At 48.7% G+C, this 17500-nt stretch overlaps 2 protein-coding genes across 5 annotated transcripts in view; both read left to right on the top strand.

Moving 5' to 3' along the window:
- The window catches only part of ftsj1 (FtsJ RNA 2'-O-methyltransferase 1), a 17073-nt gene extending 7894 nt beyond the window's left edge, over positions 1 to 9179 (top strand). For 2 of the 3 annotated variants that reach the window (XM_056417725.1, XM_056417723.1), the window contains 8 exons: positions 1 to 78; positions 864 to 942; positions 1041 to 1093; positions 1257 to 1310; positions 1411 to 1513; positions 4031 to 4114; positions 7788 to 7911; positions 8664 to 9179. The exon at positions 1 to 78 is cut by the window's left edge and continues 43 nt beyond it. In XM_056417725.1, coding sequence (XP_056273700.1) covers positions 1 to 78; positions 864 to 942; positions 1041 to 1093; positions 1257 to 1310; positions 1411 to 1513; positions 4031 to 4114; positions 7788 to 7911; positions 8664 to 8853 — 765 coding nt within the window. In that variant the 3' untranslated portion in view covers positions 8854 to 9179. The remainder of the gene's footprint in view (positions 79 to 863; positions 943 to 1040; positions 1094 to 1256; positions 1311 to 1410; positions 1514 to 4030; positions 4115 to 7787; positions 7912 to 8663) is intronic. The other variant, XM_056417724.1, reaches the window with a different exon arrangement.
- Positions 9180 to 9647: 468 nt separating this feature from the next.
- The window catches only part of LOC130195920 (bromodomain-containing protein 1-like), an 11082-nt gene continuing 3229 nt past the window's right edge, over positions 9648 to 17500 (top strand). Inside the window, exons 1-9 of one of the 2 annotated variants that reach the window (XM_056417716.1) lie at positions 9648 to 10004; positions 11364 to 12730; positions 13851 to 14007; positions 14084 to 14212; positions 14298 to 14426; positions 15564 to 15876; positions 15957 to 16643; positions 16720 to 16846; positions 17306 to 17436. In XM_056417716.1, the coding sequence (XP_056273691.1) occupies positions 11382 to 12730; positions 13851 to 14007; positions 14084 to 14212; positions 14298 to 14426; positions 15564 to 15876; positions 15957 to 16643; positions 16720 to 16846; positions 17306 to 17436 (3022 nt within the window). In that variant the 5' untranslated portion in view covers positions 9648 to 10004; positions 11364 to 11381. Of the gene's footprint in view, positions 10005 to 10462; positions 12731 to 13850; positions 14008 to 14083; positions 14213 to 14297; positions 14427 to 15563; positions 15877 to 15956; positions 16644 to 16719; positions 16847 to 17305; positions 17437 to 17500 lie in introns of those variants that run through there. The other variant, XM_056417717.1, reaches the window with a different exon arrangement.

The raw sequence follows: 17500 nt of genomic DNA, 5'->3' as shown, positions 1-17500 counted from the left end.
GTGAAGATCATGGCGGTGGACCTGCAGGCCATGGCTCCTCTAGCAGGAGTCACTCAGATCCAGGGAGACATCACCAAGGTGAGGACGGTCTGGGGGGCTCAGGGTCCATGTGGTCTATGTGGTCTCAGGGTCTATGTGGTCTCAGGGTCCATGTGGTCTATGTGGTCTCAGGGTCTATGTGGTCTATGTGGTCTCAGGGTCTATGTGGTCTCAGGGTCTATGTGGTCTATGTGGTCTCGTGGTCTATATGGTCTCAGGGTCTATGTGGTCTCGTGGTCTATGTGGTCTTGTGGTTTATGGGGTCTCAGGGTCTATGGTCTATGTGGTCTTCTGGTCTATGTGGTCTCAGGGTCTATGTGGTCTTGTGGTCTCAGGGTCTATGTGGTCTCAGGGTCTATGTGGTCTCAGGGTCTCAGGATCTATGTGGTCTCAGTGGTCTATGTGGTCTTGTGGTCTCAGGGTCTATGTGGTCTCAGGGTCTATGTGGTCTATGTGGTCTCAGGGTCTATGTGGTCTCAGGGTCTATGTGGTCTTGTGGTCTATGTGGTCTATGTGGTCTCGTGGTCTATGTGGTCTCAGGGTCTATGTGGTCTCTGTAGTTTCTTTGGGTCCCTGAAGATCCTCAAGGACCCGTAGAACTGGTCTAGAGAAGAAGCATGTCACATGACCATGTCTTCTCCTTGTTCCTCCTTCTTCTTCCTCCTTGTTCCACCTCACTCCTCTTCTTCCTCCTCCTTGTTCCTCCTCTTCCACCTCCTTCTTCTTCCTCCTCCTCCTTGTTCCTCCTCTTCCACCTCCTCCTTCTTCTTCTTCTTCCACCTCCTCCTTCTTCTTCCTCCTCCTCCTCCTCCTCCTCCTCCCAGGTGTCGACGGCTCAGGAGATCATCCTCCACTTTGAGGGTGAGCCTGCTGACCTGGTGGTGTGTGACGGCGCTCCAGATGGTGAGACTCCTTCTCAAGGCTCCGCCTCCTCTCAAGGCTCCGCCTCCTTTAGTCACTCACTTCACTGTCTGGATTAATTGACCCTTCTGTCTCCATAGTAACCGGGCTCCACGACGTGGACGAGTACATCCAGGCTCAGCTGCTGTTGGCGGTGTGTGTGTGTGTGTGTGTGTGTGTGTGTGTGTGTGTGTGTGTGTGTGTGTGTGTGTGTGTGTGTGTGTGTGTGTGTGTGTGTGTGTGTGTGTGTGTGTGTGTGTGTGTGTGTGTGTGTGTGTGTGTGTGTGTGTGTGTCACACTGACCGTCTGTCCCTCAGGCTCTAAACATCACAACTCACGTCCTGAAGCCTGGAGGCACGTTTGTGGCCAAGGTGAGTCCTGTGTGTGTGGATATTTATATGTGTAAGTACGTGTGTGTGTGTATATATATATCTGTGTGTATGTGTGTATTACATCACCGTGTCCTCTCAGATCTTCAGGGGGAAGGATGTGACTCTGCTCTACTCTCAGCTGAAGATCTTCTTCAGCAGCGTGACGTGTGCAAAGCCTCGCAGCAGCAGGAACTCCAGCATCGGTGAGGCTCCTCCCACTGACCAATCACACGGCCCGCTAAGGAGACAAACCCCGCCCACCTGCTGATGGAGACTTAAGTCTGTAATACCACATTCAGCTGTCTGTCTGTCTCTCTGCCTGTCTGTCTGTCTGTCTTTCTCTCTGTCTGTCTGTCTGTCTTTCTCTCTGTCTGTCTGTCTTTCTTTCTCTCTGCCTGTCTGTCTGTCTGTCTTTCTTTCTCTCTGCCTGTCTGTCTGTCTTTCTTTCTCTCTGCCTGTCTGTCTGTCTTTCTTTCTCTCTGCCTGTCTGTCTGTCTTTCTTTCTCTCTGCCTGCCTGTCTGTCTTTCTTTCTCTCTGCCTGTCTGTCTGTCTTTCTTTCTCTCTGCCTGTCTGTCTTTCTTTCTCTCTGCCTGTCTGTCTGTCTTTCTTTCTCTCTGCCTGTCTGTCTTTCTTTCTCTCTGCCTGTCTGTCTGTCTCTCTGTCTGCCTGTCTGTCTGTCTTTCTTTCTCTCTATCTGCCTGTCTGTCTTTCTCTCTGTCTGCCTGCCTGTCTGTCTTTCTCTCTGTCTGTCTTTCTTTCTCTCTGTCGTCTGTCTGTCTGTCTTTCTCTCTGTCTGCCTGTCTGTCTTTCTCTCTGCCTGTCTGTCTGTCTTTCTTTCTCTCTGCCTGTCTGTCTGTCTTTCTTTCTCTCTGCCTGTCTGTCTGTCTTTCTTTCTCTCTGCCTGTCTGTCTGTCTTTCTTTCTCTCTGCTTGTCTGTCTGTCTGTCTCTCTGCCTGTCTGTCTGTCTTTCTTTCTCTCTGCCTGTCTGTCTCTGTCTCTCTGCCTGTCTGTCTTTCTTTCTTTCTCTCTGCCTGTCTGTCTGTCTTTCTCTCTGTCTGTCTGTCTTTCTCTCTGCCTGCCTGTCTGTCTTTCTCTCTGCCTGTCTGTCTGTCTTTCTCTCTGTCTGTCTGTCTTTCTTTCTCTCTGCCTGTCTGTCTCTCTGCCTGTCTGTCTGTCTTTCTCTCTGTCTGTCTGTCTTTCTTTCTCTCTGTCTGTCTTTCTTTCTCTCTGCCTGTCTGTCTGTCTGTCTCTCTGCCTGTCTGTCTGTCTTTCTTTCTCTCTGCCTGTCTGTCTTTCTCTCTGCCTGTCTGTCTGTCTTTCTCTCTGTCTGTCTGTCTTTCTCTCTGTCTGTCTGTCTTTCTCTCTGCCTGTCTGTCTGTCTTTCTTTCTCTCTGCCTGTCTGTCTTTCTTTCTCTCTGCCTGTCTGTCTGTCTGTCTTTCTTTCTCTCTGTCTGTCTGTCTTTCTTTCTCTCTGTCTGTCTGTCTTTCTTTCTCTCTGCCTGTCTGTCTGTCTGTCTTTCTCTCTGTCTGTCTGTCTTTCTCTCTGTCTGTCTGTCTTTCTCTCTGCCTGTCTGTCTGTCTTTCTTTCTCTCTGCCTGTCTGTCTTTCTTTCTCTCTGCCTGTCTGTCTGTCTGTCTTTCTCTCTGTCTGTCTGTCTTTCTTTCTCTCTGTCTGTCTGTCTTTCTTTCTCTCTGCCTGTCTGTCTTTCTTTCTCTCTGCCTGCCTGTCTGTCTTTCTTTCTCTCTGCCTGCCTGTCTGTCTTTCTTTCTCTCTGCCTGTCTGTCTGTCTTTCTTTCTCTCTGTCTGCCTGTCTTTCTTTCTTTCTCTCTGCCTGCCTGTCTGTCTTTCTTTCTCTCTGCCTGTCTGTCTGTCTTTCTTTCTCTCTGTCTGTCTTTCTCTCTGTCTGCCTGTCTGTCTTTCTTTCTCTCTGCCTGTCTGTCTGTCTTTCTCTCTGCCTGTCTGCCTGTCTGTCTTTCTCTCTGTCTGCCTGTCTGTCTTTCTTTCTCTCTGCCTGTCTGTCTGTCTTTCTTTCTCTCTGCCTGTCTGCCTGTCTGTCTTTCTCTCTGTCTGCCTGTCTGTCTTTCTTTCTCTCTGCCTGTCTGTCTTTCTCTCTGTCTGTCTGTCTGTCTTTCTCTCTGCCTGTCTGTCTGTCTGTCTTTCTCTCTGTCTGCCTGTCTGTCTTTCTCTCTGCCTGCCTGTCTGTCTTTCTCTCTGCCTGCCTGCCTGTCTGTCTTTCTCTCTGCCTGTCTGTCTGTCTGTCTTTCTCTCTGCCTGTCTGTCTTTCTTTCTCTCTGTCTGCCTGTCTGTCTTTCTTTCTCTCTGCCTGTCTGTCTGTCTTTCTTTCTCTCTGCCTGTCTGCCTGTCTGTCTTTCTCTCTGTCTGCCTGTCTGCCTGTCTGTCTTTCTCTCTGTCTGTCTGTCTTTCTCTCTGCCTGTCTGTCTTTCTTTCTCTCTGCCTGTCTGTCTGTCTGTCTTTCTCTCTGCCTGCCTGCCTGTCTTTCTCTCTGCCTGTCTGTCTGTCTGTCTTTCTCTCTGCCTGTCTGTCTGTCTTTCTCTCTGCCTGTCTGCCTGTCTGTCTGTCTTTCTCTCTCTCTGCCTGTCTGTCTTTCTCTCTGCCTGTCTCTGTCTTTCTTTCTCTCTGCCTGCCTGTCTGTCTTTCTCTCTGTCTTTCTCTCTGCCTGTCTGTCTGCCTGTCTGTCTGTCTGTCTGTCTGTCTGCAGAAGCCTTCGTGGTGTGCCAGAACTACTGCCCCCCTGACGGTTACGTGCCCAACATGTCGAACCCTCTGCTGGATCACTGCTACGGTAACGAGAGCCTGATAGGAACACTTCACCGTGTTGGTTGTATATATATATATATATATATATGTGTATATATATGTATGTGTATATATATATATATATATACATATAAATATATATATATTTCGATATTTTTAGTTATATATATTTTGTTTTATATACATATATTTAATATAAATATATATACACGACCGTTCAAAAGTTTGGGGTCACTTAGAAATGTCTTTATTTTTCAAAGTAAAGCACTGTTTTTTCAATAAAGATAACATTAATCAACAATACACTCTCTACATTGTTAATGTGGTAAATGACTATTCTAGGTGGAAGTGTCTGGTTTCTAATGAAATATCTCCAGGTGTATAGAGGCCCATTTCCATCAACTATCACTCCAGTGTTCTAATGGTACATTGTGTTTGCTAATCGCCTTAGAAGACTAATATCTGATTAGAAAACCCTTCTGCAATTATGTTAGCACAGCTGAAAACAGTTATGCTGGTGATATAAGATATACAACTGGCCTTCCTTTGAGCTTGAAGTTTGAAGAACAAAATTAATACTTCAAATATTAATCATTATTTCTAACCTTGTCAATGTCTTGACTATATGTTCTATGAAATGTTCAATTCATTTGATAAATAAAAGTGAGTTTTCATGGAAGACACGAAATTGTCTGGATGACCCCAAACTTTTGAACAGTAGTGTATATATATATATATATATTTTAAATATACATATTTATATATTATATTTATATAATTATATTCATAAATACACATATTTCTCTCTCTATATCTACAGGACTGTCTCAGAAAATTAGAATATTGTGATGAAGTTCTTTATTTTCTGTAATGCAATTAAAAAAACAAAAATGTCATGCATTCTGGATTCATTACAAATCAACTGAAATATTGCAAGCCTTTTATTCTGATTTATTGCTGATTATGGTTTACAGCTTAAGAAAACTCAAATATCCTATCTCTAAATATTAGAATATCATGAAAAAGTATACTAGTAGGGTATTAAACAAATCACTTGAATTGTTTAATTAACTCGAAACACCTGCAAGGGTTTCCTGAGCCTTGACAAACACTCAGCTGTTATAAATCTTTTTTTTTACTTGGTCTGAGGAAATATTAAAATTTTATGAGATAGGATTTTAGAGTTTTCTTAAGCTGTAAGCCATAATCAGCAATATAAAAAAAAATAAAAGGCTTGCAATATTTCAGTTGATTTGTAATGAATCCAGAATGCATGACATTTTTGTTTTTTTAATTGCATTACAGAAAATAAAGAACTTTATCACAATATTCTAATTTTCTGAGACAGTCCTGTATATATATATATATATATATATAAATGTCTTTTTATTTTTATATATATATTATTTATATATATATACTGTGTATATATATGGATATAATAAAAATATATACACTACCGTTCAAAAGTTTGGGATCACTTAGAAATGTCCTTATTTTTCAAAGAAAAGCATTGTTTTTTTCAATGAAGATAACATTAAATCAATCAGAAATACACTCTATACATTGTTAATGTGGTAAATGACTATTCTAGGTGGAAACGTCTGGTTTCTAATGAAATATCTCCAGAGGTGTATAGAGGCCCATTTCCATCAACTATCACTCCAGTGTTCTAATGGTACATTGTGTTTGCTAATCGCCTTAGAAGACTAATGGATGATTAGAAAACCCTTGAAAACCCTTGTGCAATTATGTTAGCACAGCTGAAAACTGTTTTGCTGATGAGAGAAGCTATAAAACTGGCCTTCCTTTGAGCTAGTTGATTATCTGGAGCATCACATTTGTGGGTTCGATAAGACTCTCAAAATGGCCAGAAAAAAGAACTTTCATGTGAAACTCGCCAGTCTATTCTTGTTCTTAGAAATGAAGGCTATTCCATGCGAGAAATTGCAAAGAAACTGAAAATGTCCTCCAGCGGTGTGTACTACTCCTTCAGAGAACAGCACAAACGGGCTCTAACCAGAGCAGAAAGAGAAGTGGGAGGCCCCGGTGCACAACTCAGCAAGAAGACAAGTACATTAGAGTCTCTAGTTTGAGAAACAGACGCCTCACAGGTCCTCAACTGGCAGCTTCTTTAAATGGTACCCGCAAAACGCCAGTGTCAACGTCGACAGTGAAGAGGCGACTCCGGGATGCTGGCCTTCTAGGCAGAGTGGCAAAGAAAAAGCCATATCTGAGACTGGCCAATCAAAAGAAAAGATTGGTATGGGCAAAAGAACACAGGCATTGGACAGGAAGATTGGAAAAAGGTGTTCTGGACAGATGAATCCAAGTTTGAGGTGTTTGGATCATACAGAAGAACATTTGTGAGACGCAGAACAGGTGAAGAGATGCTGGAAGAGTGCCTGACACCATCTGTCAAGCATGGTGGAGGTCATGTGATGGTCTGGGGCTGCTTTGGTGCTGGGAAAGTGGGAGATTTGTACCAGGTAAAAGGGATTTTATATAAGGAAGGCTATCACTCCATTTTGCAACGCCATGCCATACCCTGTGGGCAGCGCTTGATTGGAGCCAATGTCCTCCTCCAACAGGACAATGACCCAAAGCACACCTCCACATTGTGAAGAACTCTTGAGGGAAGAAGCAGGCAGCTTGCTGTCTGTAATGGAGTGGCCAGTCACCAGATCTCAACCCCATTGAGCTGTTGTGGGAGCAGCTTGACCGTATGGTCCTCAAGAAGTGCCCATCAAGCCAATCCAACTGGTGGAGGTGCTTCAGGAAGCGTGGGGTGACATTTCAACAGATTACCTCAACAAATTAACAGCTAGAATGCCAAAGGTCTGCAATGCTGGAATTGCTGCAAAAGGAGCATTCTTTGACGAAAGCAAAGTTTGAAGAAAAAAATGTATACTTCAAATACAAATCATTATTTCTAACCTTGTCAATGTCTTGACTATATTTTCTATACATTTTGCAACTCATTTGATAAATAAAAGTGTGAGTTTTCATGGAAAACACGAAATTGTCTGGGTGATCCCAAACTTTTGAACGGTAGTGTATATGTATACTGTATATACATTTATATATATTATTAGTGCTGTGAAAAATTAAATTACAGGATTAATTAGTTAATTTTTATAACACATTTAACGCATGTGCAGAATGAGCTTCCAATCAGTCTGTTGTTGGTCGTCTCTAACCAGCAGCATGTCATTTTGTCTCTACGTGTCGCGTTAACACGACTCCGATCTCCGTCTCGCGCACCGCAGAGCTCCGATGCCGGCGTGTGCGCGCACATCGGGACGAAAAAAAGTCACTTGCACCGCCCCCCCCCCCCCCCACCTCCTCTGTGCACCTCTGTGTATAAATGTATATATCCGTCTTTTTTCATAAATCTTTATGTTCTCACAAAAATATACCGGGAATATCGGTAATATATGATTAATCATGATTAATCCACAGAAACCTGTGATTAACCTGATTACAATTTGTAATCGTTTCACAGCCCTAATGCATGTTGATGCCAAAGAATCGTGCTGAACAGCGCCCCCTGCGGCCATACGTGGTAATGACGGGTTCGTTTATAACGGTGGTGAATACTAAAACGAATGCAGTAGTTCTTATTTTAAAGGTCGTATCCTGGTAGTCTCTTGCTCTCTCCTCAGTCGTATGAGTGTCACTGTCCTGGTCCTCCTCAGTCTGGGTCTCTGTCCCTCAGACGTGGACTTTAACCAGTTGGAAGGTCCCAACCGCGTCATCGTCCCCTTCCTGGCGTGCGGCGACCTTAGCGCCTTCGACTCGGACCGGACCTACCCTCTGCAGGTGAGGACGCAACATCAACATTCTAATTATTGCCGTGCTCCTGAATGAATTATTTTTTTTAAATAACAATTACATAAATTTACCATTTTATAAATTATATTTGTGGTATTTAATTGGAATGTTATGGGGATCGTTAATGCGCGGAGAATACAGCTGGAGAAGCATTAAGTTACATAAAATATCGTTATCATCATTATTCCTATTATATAATGTACTGCAATATATAATACTAAATATATATAATATGAAATAAAATAATTACATATATATATATAATTTAAAAATTAAATAATGTAATAAAATATAATACAAAACATTAAATTATGTAATGTAATGTAGTTCATAAAATAATGTACTGTAATATAATAAAATACATATGAAATCAAATAAAAAAATATGTAATAAACAAAACATAATAATGTAATGTAATATATATATATAATTTAAAAAACTAAAATATAATATAAAAAAACATATACGAGTGAATTTATTGTTATATTAAATGCCACTTCAGAAAGGCCTCAATTTTGTAAATTTAAAATACTTCTGTCAAATGATGTCTCTTTAATCGTTAACTAGAGGCTTTACTAATTAAGGGTTTTTGTTTCTTCATGGATGTTCGGCTTCCAAACACAGGTGTCTGTCTGTTGTGTTTTCAAGGGTTCAAGATGAATTGTGGGTATTTTTAACGGGTTCTTGTTCCAAGTTTTTTACGTAGAAAACATATTTCTAAACCATCTTTGTTCCTTCAGCTGGATGCTGGTAAACAGTACCAGTACACCCCCCCCACCCAGCCGCCGATTTGCCCCCCCTACCAGCAGGCCTGCCACCTGCGCAAGAACAACCTGCTGTCCAGAGAAGACGAGGCGCCACCATCCACCTGAGCGTCGTCATCTCTTAAAGGGACAGTACGGCATGTCGGGATCGTTATCCTCCGTCTGACAACGAGATGGAGACCCGTCCTGGTTTCTGTGCTTCCAGAGCATTCTGGTTTTATTTTTGTGGCAGGTACTTCCTTCCATTCGGCTCGAGGAAGTGTTACAATTTTATATTTTTAAGAATAAAAGTAATCTTGTGGAGGCAAATTTAACAAATGTGGTTTAGGTTATTTGTATTTAATGGGGTTTTTTCTCCTCCATATCCTGCTTTCTAGTTTAATTTACTTCAGTGCATCTTATTCTATAAGATTATCATGTGTGTGTGTGTGTGGCATCGCTGTCCTGTGAGAAGCTTATATCTCTAAACAGAACCAACAGTTTTCAGCTTTGTGACGATGTATTTTTTTCAGCTGATCCAAAAGACTTTTTAAAGAGTTTATTGAGTTTATTCAACATCAACATATCTGGAGATACAAGTACAGCAAAGTACAATGTTTACATCCAGCTGGAGAAGCATTAAGTTACATTAAATATCGTTATCATCATTATTCCTATTATATAATACAAAATATATATCATTTAAAAAATAAATTAATAATACAATAAATAAAATATAATACAAAACATTAAATTATGTAATGTAATTTTAAAAATAATTTACTGTAATATAATAAAATATATTAAATCAAATAAATTATATATATCATGTAATAAACAAAACATAATAATGTAATATATAATTTAAAAAACTAAAATATAATAAAACATGTAATTTAATCACAATAACAAAATACAAATAGTGTAATGTTATAGATAAAATAATATAATGTAAAAGAAGGAAAAGCCCTTCGGTTCACGTCGTCACTGCGTCTGTACGCGGTGACGTCATGACGCACCACGCACTCGCACCACCGCATTGTTGTTGGGGGAAGAAGCTCCGCCGCTGAGCTCCGCTGCTCCACCAACGGCCCGCAGAGCAGCAGCCGCCCGGGTTACGAGGACCGACACCCGAAAAAAAACACCTTTAAACAAACCGGCACCCGTCGCCCTGGATACCCGTCACGGGCCACGCGCACAGCTTCGCTCGGTTGAGCGCGCGCCGCGGCCGTTTGGACGAGCGGAGCCCGAATGTGGATTTAACTGCCTCTCCGCTCCGCAGGCCGCGCCGCCGCCATTGCTGCCGTTTCTACACGCGGAATTCGTGAACATACCCCGGTAAGTTGAGCCCCGCGCCGCCCGCGCCTCTTTAACGTCGGCCCGGACTAGTTCACACCGGGACCCGGTCTGCGCCGGCGTGCGCGAGGGCCACCTTCCCCCCTTCAGAAGCGGCTTCTTGTTGTGCTGGTCGCCATCTTCCCCCCCTTCACTTCACTGTAACAACCGGCGCTAACGTTCAGCCGGTGGACGGAGTGTCCTCACGCGGGTAACCGGGAGCGGAGGGGCCGCCCGCCCCGACGGAGGACACCGGGGGGCTGTTCCTGTAACGGACCCTCGGTCGGTGCTTCTTGTTGCTCCATTTAACGGCAACAGATCGACGTCGGGAGTTAAGAGCGGCTACCGTCAGGGGGCACGCGCACATGAACGCGCGCGCACGCCCCTCCATTCAACTGAACGAGCCGCAGCACCGGCGGCTGCAGCCGGACTCCGGGAGCTGACAGCCGCCGGGTGGGGGGGGTGGGGGGGGGGCTGCTCGTGCACACCGGGGCTTTAAGTTGTATGATGGGGCCCGGCGTGTTGACACGTTTCTACCTGTGGTGCTGGGAGGACTCTGTTTAAATGACGTCATCAAAAGTCTTCTCACGTGGACGTATTAGCACCAGGATATAGAACAGGTGTAACATATGCGGAATAAGCAAAGCAATCAATACATAATAATGTCTTCAACACATGCACAGCGGGATACAGGTGCACGAGCACTTTGAAGAAAGATATGCAAATGTAAACACTGTGTGTGTGTGTGTGTGTGTGTGGCTCCTGGCAACTTTTGATGATGTCACTTGAGTCAACTCTCAAATATTTAACCCCAAAGTTTGTGAACTACAAACATTTAATAAAGACTTCTTATGAATAAAATAATGAATACATGACAATAACTTTGTATCCAACACTTTTTGAATACTTCCTGTATTGTGTCTGGCCTATATACATGTATATATATGTGTGTATATATATACATATATATATACATGTATATATATATATATATATATTAAGGAGAATAAATACAAGGATTGGGTCTTCATGTTTGGTTGGCGTTCTTTTGATGGAATAATGTCTGATTTAATTCAGCGAACTCTTTACACATAGAATGAATGAGAGGATTAACGGCCGCAGCGTTACACTGTCGGGATGTTTTACATCTGTTGCTGTATAATTGAGAACAGTCTCAGTCCCTAAACTCTGATGAACATAAACCATAAGCAGGTTATGAAGAGGCGTGTCTTGTGGCGCTCTGCATTAGAATTGAGTTGATAGAACTGAACATGAATGTCAGTTCTGTCTTCACGCATCTCGGCTTAAAGAGAACGAGTCCGTGGAGCCGCGTCGTTTCACCCGCCTGTCGTCTTCTCTCAGGGTCTTCACGGCGTCGCGATGAAGAAGAAGAGTCGGCCGCTCCGCCCCGCGGCGCCGAAGAGGGACTCGTCGCCCATCAAGCCGTCGGCCAACCGGGAGACGCTGACGTACGCGCAGGCGCAGCGCATCGTGGAGCTGGAGGTGGACGGCCGCGTGCTCCGCCTCGGCATCGACGACAGGATGGAGGTCGTCGGCGACGACGACCCGACGGCGCAGGAGATCACGGAGTGCAACAGCAACAAGGAGAACAGCGACAAGCCGCAGCAGGTCCTGGTGCGCTCGGCGCGCCTCAAGAACAGCCAGCAGAGGAAGAGCGCGGCGCTGGCGGCCACCGGCCTGCCGGAGCCGCGGGTCCGGACGGTGGAGTACAACCTGCCGGTGGTGCCCCGGAGGCCGGCGGCGTACTACAGGTACACGGCGCGGACGGCGGAGGAGCTGGAGGAGGAGGTGGAGTACGACATGGACGAGGAGGACTACGCCTGGCTGGAGCTGCTGAACGAGAGGAGGAGGAGCGAGGGCGTCAGCCAGGCCTCCTCCAACCTGTTCGAGTTCCTCGTGGACCGCTTCGAGAAGGAGGCGCACGCCGCGGCGCGCGGCCGGGCCGACCCGCGGCCGCCGGTGGACGAGGACGCCGTGTGCTGCGTCTGCATGGACGGCGACGGCGCCGACAGCAACGTGATCCTGTTCTGCGACGCGTGTAACATCGCGGTGCACCAGGAGTGCTACGGCGTGCCGCACGTCCCCGAGGGCCAGTGGCTGTGCCGCCACTGCCTGCAGCGCCCGGCGCGGCCCGCCGCCTGCGTGTTCTGCCCCAACCGGGGCGGCGCCCTGAAGCGGACCGACGACGAGCGCTGGGGCCACGTGGCGTGCGCCCTGTGGGTGCCCGAGGTGGGCTTCTCCGACGCCGTCTTCGTGGAGCCCATCGACGGCGTGCGCGACATCCCGGCGGCGCGCTGGAAGCTAACGTGCTACCTGTGCAAGGAGAAGGGCGTGGGCGCCTGCATCCAGTGCGACCGCGCCCACTGCTACAGCGCCTTCCACGTCAGCTGCGCCCAGCGCGCCGGCCTCTACATGAAGATGGAGCCCGTCAAGGAGACGGCGGCCGGCGACGGCGGCACCTCCTTCTCCGTGAAGAAGACGGCGTACTGCTGCGGCCACACGCCCGAGGGCTGCGACCGCCGGCCGCTCGCCGTCTACGACGAGCCGCGCCTCGAGGACGGGGCGGCGTGCCCCAAGAGGCCCGACAAGAGGGGCAAGGCCCGGGCCAAGGGCTGGGCCAAGAGGAAGAGCCGGCGGGGCGAGCCGGAGCCGGCGCCGCCGCCCGAGGCGCCCGGCGCCGCCGCCGGGCCCAGCATCACCGCCTCAAGGTAGGCGGCACAACCACACTCCCAGAATGCATCTTGTTTTCTGAACCAGGTCCACTCAGTTACTGGTCATCGAGACCCCAACTAGATGAAGGAAAAAGTATCTATGATTAAATATATAATAAGAAGTATATAATACATATATAATAAGAAGTATATAAGAAGTAAATAATAAGAAGTATATAATAAGAAGTATATAATAAGTATCTATGATTAAATATATCATAAGAAGTATATAATAAGTATCTATGATTAAATATATAATAAGAAGTATATAATAAGTATATAATAAGAAGTATATAATAAGTATCTATGATTAAATATATCATAAGAAGTATATAATAAGAAGTATATAATAAGTATCTATGATTAAATATATAAGAAGAAGTATATAATAAGTATCTATGAAAACCATGACAATTAAATAAGTTCAGGGATTTAAAATACAGTATAATTCAGTTTTATTATAATTCAGTTTTATTATAATTCAGTTTTATTATATTTCTGTTTTATTATATTTCAGTTTTATTATAATTCTGTTTTATTAAAATTCTGTTTTATTATAATTCTGGTTTATTATAGTTCTGGTGTTGTAGTCTCCAGGTTAACGTCTGTAGCGGGTCAGAGTTTGCCCGGGCAGCCCCCTCTCTGATTGGCCCGGGCAGCCCCCTCTCTGATTGGCCCAGGCAGCCCCCTCTCTTATTGGCCCGGGCAGCCCCCTCTCTTATTGGCCCGGGCAGCCCCCTCTCTGATTGGCCCGGGCAGCCCCCTCTCTGATTGGCCCGGGCAGCCCCCTCTCTGATTGGCCCGGGCAGCCCCCTCTCTGATTGGCCCGGGCAGCCCCCTCTCTGATTGGCCCGGGCAGCCCCCTCTCTGTTTGGCCCGGCCAGCCCCCTCTCTTATTGGCTCCGGCAGCCCCCTCTCTGATTGGCCCGGCCAGCCCCCTCTCTTATTGGCCAGGGCAGCCCCCTCTCTGATTGGCCCGGGCAGCCCCCTCTCTTATTGGCCCGGGCAGCCCCCTCTCTGATTGGCCCGGGCAGCCCCCTCTCTTATTGGCCCGGCCAGCCCCCTCTCTTATTGGCTCCGGCAGCCCCCTCTCTGATTGGCTGATGTGTCCCTGCAGCTTCGACAGCATCCTGAACCAGGTGGCGGTCCAGAGGAAGCGCGTGTTCGTGGAGCGCGTGCTGAGCTACTGGGTGCAGAAGAGGCAGTCGAGGACCAACGTGCCGCTGATCCGCCGGCTGCAGGCCAACCCCACGCCGCCCAAAGTCAAGCCGACGGTCGGTGGCGCTCGGTGGGGGCGGAGCCTCGTCCTGCGGACGCCCTCGACCAATCGTCTCGTTTGCTTCCCGTCAGGACCGCGTGGAGGCGAACCAGGCGCTGAAGGAGCAGCTGAAGGAGTGGCACCGCCTCCGCCACGACCTGGAGAGAGCCCGGCTGCTGCTGGAGCTCATCAGGAAGAGAGAGAAGCTCAAGAGGGAGGAGGTGAGAGAGAGAGGAAGAGAGAGAGAGAGAGAGAGAGAGGAAGAGAGAGAGAGAGACTCACTCACTGACTGTGTGTGTGTGTCAGATGAAGCTGCAGCAGTCGGCTCTGGAGGTCCAGTTGACCCCGGTGAACATCCTGCTGCAGGCCGTGCTCAGCCAGCTGCAGGAGAAGGACCAGTACGGCATCTTCGCTCAACCCGTCAGCTCCAAGGAGGTGGGCCGCTCCTCCTGTCTCACCTGTTACAACACATGTTTACTAGGGATGCACCGATCCATATCGGCCGATATTCCCATTTTCGGTTTTGATCGGCGTTCTCAAAACGGCCGATCAGATGACGTAACATCTGCGAGAACTATCAGACGTTTCAATCGCGCAAGACGGAGACGATGCGCCCGGCGAGGGCCGCAGAGTGAGAGGTTAGAGGGGATCCTCACCACCGAGCGGCTCCCCGTCCCCCGAGTTGAATCTCTGGGTCGACTCAGCCGACTCTCACATGTCTGAGGCTCTGAGCCCCTAGAGATGCTCACGCTAAACACATTCCATCGGGAGCAAAGAGGGTTTGATCAAGTTAGCGGAAGGATTTAAGTGACAACATCCGGTTTTGCAAAGTTAGCGGAAAGAACCACGTGAAACAACATCCGTTTTTCAAAATAAGATGTCGACAAATCATACACAAGTAAACAATGAACTGATTTTGTATCTTTAGAGATCGTTTCTGAGATTTAGCCTAAATCATGCTCACATTAAAACATTTTTACTGGACCAAGGAAGAGTTTATAAAAATAAGTCAGACTTTTGTATGTTAAACAAAGTCCTGTAAATAGATTTCCCCAAGAGTTCCAGGAAATGAATAATGCAGATGTGTTCCATACATATCTGAAATCCCCTACAATAGCAATCAAACAATTTTTATGTATCAATTAGGACATTTTTCAAAGTAAAAGTCCTAAATGTTTAAAGAAATCTGTAATTTCTTTAATGTTTGAGTTGCTTTATATATGTATTTCCTCATAGTCCTCATAGCAATAATGCTACACAATAAATAGAATGCTTCAATCGACACCGTGATCGGTATTATCGGATCGGCAGATACTGATTTCAGTGATCGGTGATCGGCATCAAAAAACCTGATCGGTGCATCTCTAATGTTTACAACTAGAGGAACAACTTCAACTATGACTGGCTGCTTTATGGAACCCAGTCCACCATTTGACCCGACACACGCATCACTTCCTGTCTGTGGTCATCACTTCCTGCCTGTGGTCATCACTTCCTGTCTGTTTTAATGCCCCGCCTTCACAATAAAAGCTGAAAGTAGCGATGTGGACTGACCCGGCTCCGCCCCCTCAGGTCCCCGACTACCTGGAGCACATCGAGGAGCCGATGGACTTCTCCACCATGCGGCGCCGCGTGGAGCGCCACGCCTACGGCGGCCTGGATGAGCTGGAGGCCGACTTCGACCTCGTGGTCTTCAACTGCATGAAGTACAACGCCAAGGACACCTTCTTCTACCGCGCCGCGCAGCGCATGCAGGACCACGGCGGCGCCATCCTGCGCCGGGCCCGCCGCGAGGCCGCGAGGATCGGCTTCGACTTCCCCGGCGGGCTGCACCTGCCCGAGGCCCCGGAGCCGGAGGCCCCGCCCCCTTTCTGCTGGGAGGACGGTGAGTGGCTCGCCCGTCGGGAGACGGGGAGACGTGTGGTTCTGTTGGCGACCCTGAGCGTGACCGCCTCTCCTCCCCAGTGGACCGGCTGCTAAGCCCCGCCTACCGCCGGCTGACGCCGCTGGAGGAGCAGCTGCGGGCGCTGCTGGAGGCGCTGGACCTGAGCGGCGCCATGAAGCCCAGCCCGTCGCGCAGCAAGAGGCTGAAGCTGCTGAAGAAGAGCATCGCGGAGGTCCGCAGCGAGCTGAGGAACGACTCACGGAGGAGCGGCGCCGAGGAGACGCCGCGACCCGGAGCGGCGCCGCAGGAGGAGGAGGAGGAGGAGGAGGAGCCGATGTTGGAGCTGCTGACCTCGCTGTCTCGGATCGACGCCGTGCCGCCGGAGGCCGGCAAGCCCGGCGGCGCGGCGGCCCGCTCGCCCTCGCGGCTCAACGCCGACTCGTCTCCCTCGGCGGCCGCCGCCACGCACAACGGCCGCCGCGCCCCGGAGCCGCCGCCGCTCCCCAACGGCGACGGCCACGCGGCGTGCAACCGGCGGAACGGCGTCCTCTTCCGTAAGTCCAAGAGCGCCAGCCCCCAGAAACCACTCAGGAGCCCCGAGGCGGCGCCGCCGCTCGGCGCCAAGACCTTCCTGTCCGTGGTGATCCCTCGCCTGGAGACGCTGCTCCTGCCCAAGAAGAGGCGGCGCAGCAGCAGCGCCGACGGCGAGGAGGAGGAGGAGGAGGAGGAGGAGGACGAGGAGTCGCCGATAAAACGCCTCGGCACGGGTACGGACTCCGCCGCCGAGCCGAGACCGCCAGGACCGCCAGAACCGCCACGTGACTCCTCCTCCTCTCTTCTCAGGAATAGCGAACGGCTTCGTGGTGGAGGAGGAGGACGCCGCTCCCTCGCCGCGCCTCCTGGAGCCTCGGCGCCGCTGCGCCTCCGAGTCGAGCATCTCCTCCAGCGGGAGCGTCCTCTGCGGCACCAGGTGAGTCTGGACCCGGGAGAACCGGTTTAACCCAGTTACCTGAGGACGGCTCGTCTGTTTCTGGTCGTTCCCTCGTCTCCGGGTCGCCGTGGTTCTCCTTCTGGTGAAGCTTTACGTGTCGTTTAAAAAAAGAGGCGGGTTGCTAACGGCCTCCTAACCAATCAGGGACCAGCGTATGTCAACGAAGCTCCCGTCCTCATTGGTCGATCACGCCCCCACAGAGATTCTGTCACGGTGCCAGACCAATCGGTCACCTCCATCCTGGTAGAGGGGGCGGGACCAATCGGTCACCTCCATCCTGGTAGAGGGGGCGGGACCAATCGGTCACCTCCATCCTGGTAGAGGGGGCGGGACCAATCGGTCACCTCCATCCTGGTAGAGGGGGCGGGACCAATCGGTCACCTCCATCCTGGTAGAGGGGGCGGAGCCTGCTAACAACAACCCCACCGTCTCTTTCAGCACCGTCATCGCCTCTAGAAGCGCTAAAGGGCGCTTCACGGCGGCTCGCCGCAGCACCGTGGACGACCACAGCGCCCTGGTGACCTGCGTCGAGAACGGGGAGTTCGCCAAAGCCGCCAAGATCTCGTCAGGTGAGCGCGGCGGCCGCGTGGCACGCTGTGATTGGCTGATGAAACACGGCGTCTAAGGACAGGG

This window comes from Pseudoliparis swirei, chromosome 6 (genome assembly GCF_029220125.1).
Source record: "Pseudoliparis swirei isolate HS2019 ecotype Mariana Trench chromosome 6, NWPU_hadal_v1, whole genome shotgun sequence".
NCBI classification, from domain to species: domain Eukaryota; kingdom Metazoa; phylum Chordata; class Actinopteri; order Perciformes; family Liparidae; genus Pseudoliparis; species Pseudoliparis swirei.
Note: the sequence above shows the minus strand (reverse complement) of the source record. Positions and strands in the feature narration are given on the sequence as shown.